The 4642-nt window shown below is 36.8% G+C and overlaps 1 protein-coding gene across 1 annotated transcript; it reads left to right on the top strand.

Annotated features, from left to right (window-relative positions):
- The first annotated feature begins 279 nt into the window (after nt 1-279).
- LOC108558291 (nuclear pore complex protein Nup107) lies at nt 280-3407 on the top strand. The gene is made up of 7 exons (XM_017915165.1): nt 280-1272; nt 1328-1540; nt 1599-1798; nt 1855-2115; nt 2170-2413; nt 2473-3108; nt 3185-3407. The coding sequence occupies exons 1-7, from the start codon at nt 409-411 to the stop codon at nt 3290-3292; spliced, it is 2526 nt and encodes an 841-aa protein (XP_017770654.1). The 5' UTR covers nt 280-408; the 3' UTR covers nt 3293-3407.
- Nucleotides 3408-4642: the final 1235 nt, after the last annotated feature.

The raw sequence follows: 4642 nt of genomic DNA, 5'->3' as shown, positions 1-4642 counted from the left end.
TATAAGAATTTTATAAGGATTTAAAAGTTGAGGCAAATAAATTATTACTAAAACTAATTTAATACTTAGATTAAAAAAGAAAAGTCTTCATTCCAATTATGAAAGCAAACTCCAATCTAAATGCAAATAATCTGAAGAAGAAAATAACGAATCTTAGTCCATTCAGATTTAATTAGAAGCTGTAATCTACGCTTAAGATCAAGCAGATTAAAGGATCAATATAAATTCAAATTACGCCACGTATGCATTCCTCCAAACTCACATGTAACATGTGTTGCGTAATTGGGTTTGGGCCATGTTTGTAACAGTCGGTAACCTCAAATTAGCAGAAAAAATACGCGCTCTTCGGCAGCAGTAAATTTAAATGTTTTCCTTTCGTTCGTCTTTAGTTTAGTTTAACGTGAAACCATGGACATCGACTTGGATAGATCGGTGCGTCTTCTGGACGAGGCTGTAGCCTCCAAGTCCAAGAACATCTTTCGCAGAGGTGCAAAACAATTGAGGAAGCAGAACCTTCAGTTGTCCATAGATTTGAGTGAGTCCGAGATGAAACTCTTCACAGATGAAAGCACATTCTACAATGAGAGTTTCAATGCTGTGTTGAACGAGAACAAAACACTGACTGGATCGATTATAAGATCGAATGAGCCTTGGAAGAACACAACTGATAGTCTTTATATGGAATTCTTTGAAGTGCTGCAAACCGCTTCGGAGAGCAATGAGATTTTGAATGTGATCGCCGAGATGTCCAGGTGTTGTTCGGACTCTTTGAATGTGATCAAGGGGTTGAAATCTAAGGTGTCTTCGACGGGAGATTCGGATTTGTGGTTGGAGAACGAGAGGAACACTTGGAGGTTGATTTACGTGTTGTACGGGAACAGATTGGGTGATACTGCGATGGAGGAGGAGGATATGCCTATATACTTTGGTCAGAGTGAGAGGTATTGCATGTTGTCTCTGTTTAAAAGGGACGCTTTGGTGAGGGAGAGTCAACTGGTGATTGATTGGTTGGAGAGCAATGCCGCTCAGAGGGATGATGAAGTGCTGCATTTCTCTGATAGCACTGTCGGCTGGGAGAACACTTTGCATCAGCTGAAATCTAAGGAGACAATAGTGTTTGAATCGAGTAGAACCATTGTTAAGCATTTGGATGCTGATGCTCCTCATTACGAGAAGTTGCCTTTGCATGATTTGGACATGGAGGATGAGAGGAGGTTGTGTCATAAGATCTTTCAAGAGATCAGATGCGGAAAATTGGAAGCAGCACAAAAGGTTTGACATTGTATGAAGAATTATGAAAGTTATTGAAGATTTGATTGATTTTTAGTTGTGCGGCAATTGCGGACATTCGTGGAGAGCAGCTCTTTTGGAAGGTTGGAAGCTTTACCACAACCCGAACTTGGAAGATCCCATGAACCAAGAGGACGAAGAGGTGGATAACAGCAACGCGATGGAAACCGAAGAGGTGAAATACAAGGATATCGAAGGAAACGAGAATCGCGATATTTGGAAAGCCATGGCGTGGAAATACTGCGATGTTGTAAGTGCTTATATCCCATGGTTTTGTGCTTAAATTAACGTATTTTGGTTTGCAAAAGGAAACTTTGAATAAGTTCGAAAAGGCTGCTGTTGCCGCGTATTCGGGTAACTTGCAACCACTGTTGCACGTCTGCAGCTCCTGGGAGGATCATCTTTGGGCCTACATGAGGGTGATGATCGATATACGCGTGGAGAGCGATATTAGGGAGAACTGCATGAAGACGTACGCCGATATGCCCGAAGAGTATTGGGATCAAAAGTGAGTAATTCAAAGCGTAGCAAAGTAACGAAATGTTGATTCATTTCTTGTATTAGGATGTCCATCAATGAGATATTCAACTGTTTGGAGTCGTGCAACAACGCAATCGTCCAAACTGATGCGATGACACCAGATCATCTGATCCAAAAGTACTTGATCTTGGACGAGATCAACAAGTTGGTGGAAGCAGTAGAAGATTGGCTGTTGGAGCCGGCGATTTCGATGCAATTCTTGAGGTTCTTAACGCATTTGATGCTCTTCCTGGAGCAGATCGGGCAGGTGAGCAACCGCGAAGTCGTCGAAAGAGTCCTAGAAGAGTAAGTTTACTAGCAATGATATCAATTGAAAGCATTAACAAATTGTTATTGTAGATACATCAAAAGATTGATCGAGGATAGGCATACGCAACTGGTAGCGTTTTACGTGAACAAGCTGAATGACACCATGCAAGTCATCATTTACTCAACGTATTTGGAGACCATTATCAATGCTGAGGATAGGAAAGAAGCTTTGAACTTTGCCGAAGAAAGCGAGTTGAATATCCATGCGATTACGGCTAAAGTCGTTGAGAATATCCGTGGTAAAAATGATCCTGAATTCGATGGAAATCTGCAGGTAACAATCTCATGGATTATTTTAAGATTTAGGAATTTAACTAATTGATTTTTTGTTAGAGGAAAATTACGCAATGCGATGAGTATAAGATTTCCGCGTTGGATTGGCTTCTGTTCTACGATACGCAATTGCCTGAAGCTCTGAAGCAGACGAATGCCATGATCTTCATGTTCCTTACGATGAAGAAGTTGGACGCGGCGCAATTGGCTTTCAATAAGTTACCAGTAGATCTAGTGAATAAGCTTACAAAGGAGAGCGAACCTTCAGCGAATGTGCAGCAAAATATCCGAGAACATCTGAGTTACAAGGCGTATCTGGATGCGCAAGAAGCTTTCAACAATTGGTTCAAGAACTTCAAGGCTAAACCGAATCCTCCGGAAACACCAGGAGATTCGGCTCCGTTCACGGAGAAGGTGGCCTACGAGCATCGCCTTTCCCAGTACAACGCAGAATTGGGTAGATGGAAGCTGATGATCGGGCAACTCTCTAAAGTAGCTAAAAACGCTTTATACAACGTCTTGCTTTTCCCTGATGGAGGATGGTTGCACGGCGCCAAAGACGCTCATTACCTGCAATCAACTTGCATACCTGAATGCACTTTGCTTTTGTATAATGTGCTTAGAGAGTCGGAGGATTATGAAGAGTGCGTCCAACTTGCCGATATCTTAACCAGCGAAAAACACAAGCTCTACTCTGTAAGTATTTCTAAACTAAATTCTTTTCATCTCTGATAATTGTAATGTTTTTTATATGTGAATGTTCTTATTGCAGATGTATTCCAAGGATAAATTGGGAGAGATCTTCGTGAAGCTGAGCGAAATCTCTGTGCAGCTGCTGATGCAGAAGAAGGATCCTTGGGGCAACGAGATGACCGCGTAACAATGAATGAACTAATTGTTTTTACCTTGTTGTATTTTGTTGAGAAACTAATTATTTTTTTTTTTTTGATCGTGTTCAAGCGACAAAATATTTATTTTTCCAACTTATTGAAATAAACATGCATTTTTTTTAAATATACATTTTTGTTTAATTTCTTAATTAGTTAACTTTTTTAAAGTAATTTAAAAATTTCCTAATAATTTGGTTGAAGAAAGAAAACTAACTGGTGAAAATCGTTATGTAATCATGAGAATAGTACTTTTATGTACATTTAGATGGAGTTTTCTGAAAGAAAATCGATTTTGGTTGTAAGTCTTAACGTTTGTTATACAACACCCTGTATTATTTAATTTACATTTAAGTTAAGCAGTTAAAGTGTAGATGGCGCAGGGCTTTAGTAAATTTTGTAATATTCACAAAAATTTACATGAATTTAAAAATCAAATTCACATGAAAATAATTTCTGTTTTACAATGTTCAACTTCAACTCACAAAACTGATAATAGGCTCATTGTAAAGGCCACAGTTTTATCTTTAATTTGAGTATTGTTTCATGTAATTAGAGTGCGTGGTTATCAAGTAATTAAATGAAATGTGAAGAATTGAAAAAATATTTAGAAATCAAATTCACATGAAAATAATTTCTGTTTTACAATGTTCAACTTCAACTCACAAAACTTATAATAGGCTCATTGTAAAGGCTATAGTTTTATCTTTAATTTGAGTATTGTTTCATGTAATTAGAGTGAGTGGTTATTGAGTAATTAAATGAAACGTGAAGAAGTGAAAAAAATTTAGAAATCAAATTCACATGACAATAATTTCTGTTTTACAATGTTCAAATTCTACTCACAAAACTGATATGTGCTCATTATGAAAGCTACAGTTTTATCTTTAATTTTCTTATTGTTTCATATAATTAGAGTGCGTGGTTATCGAGTAATTAAGTGAAACGTGAAGAAGTGTAAAACTATTTTTCAAATTAATTATATGTAATATAGGCAACTAAATATACATTATTTTTTGAAAAATTAATTACAAGAAAAGTAATAATAGCACAAATACTTAAGTATACGCGTTTGAAAGAAGAAGATTTTTAATTTCATTTGCATATTAGACGGTCTAAGGTGATTACGTGGTTATTGAGTAATTAAATAAAAAGAATGAACGTATTTTATTTACAAATAAATATTGCTGGAGTTTGAGAATTGATTACGAGAAAATCAATAATACCACAAAAACAAAAATAGTTGCTTTGGAAAAGCTAGAGTTTTATCTTTAATTTGAATATTGGATGGTCTAATTAGCGTGCGTGATTATCGAGTAATTAAATAAAACGTAAAGAAGTGC

The sequence above is a fragment of the Nicrophorus vespilloides genome, unplaced genomic scaffold (assembly GCF_001412225.1).
Source record: "Nicrophorus vespilloides isolate i.1.1-1 unplaced genomic scaffold, Nicve_v1.0, whole genome shotgun sequence".
Lineage (NCBI taxonomy): Eukaryota > Metazoa > Arthropoda > Insecta > Coleoptera > Silphidae > Nicrophorus > Nicrophorus vespilloides.
The sequence above is the reverse complement of the archived record's forward strand: the minus strand, read 5'-3'. Positions and strand labels throughout refer to the sequence as shown.

What these genes read in the sequence shown, in the direction of transcription:
- LOC108558291 (XM_017915165.1), top strand. Translation starts at nt 409, where the DNA reads ATGGACATCGACTTGGATAGATCGGTGCGTCTTCTGGACGAGGCTGTA. An exon ending in CGTGGAAATACTGCGATGTT is followed by an intron (nt 1,541 to 1,598) that starts GTAAGTGCTTAT and finishes GGTTTGCAAAAG; the next exon opens with GAAACTTTGAATAAGTTCGA. An exon ending in GTCGAAAGAGTCCTAGAAGA is followed by an intron (nt 2,116 to 2,169) that starts GTAAGTTTACTA and finishes TTGTTATTGTAG; the next exon opens with ATACATCAAAAGATTGATCG.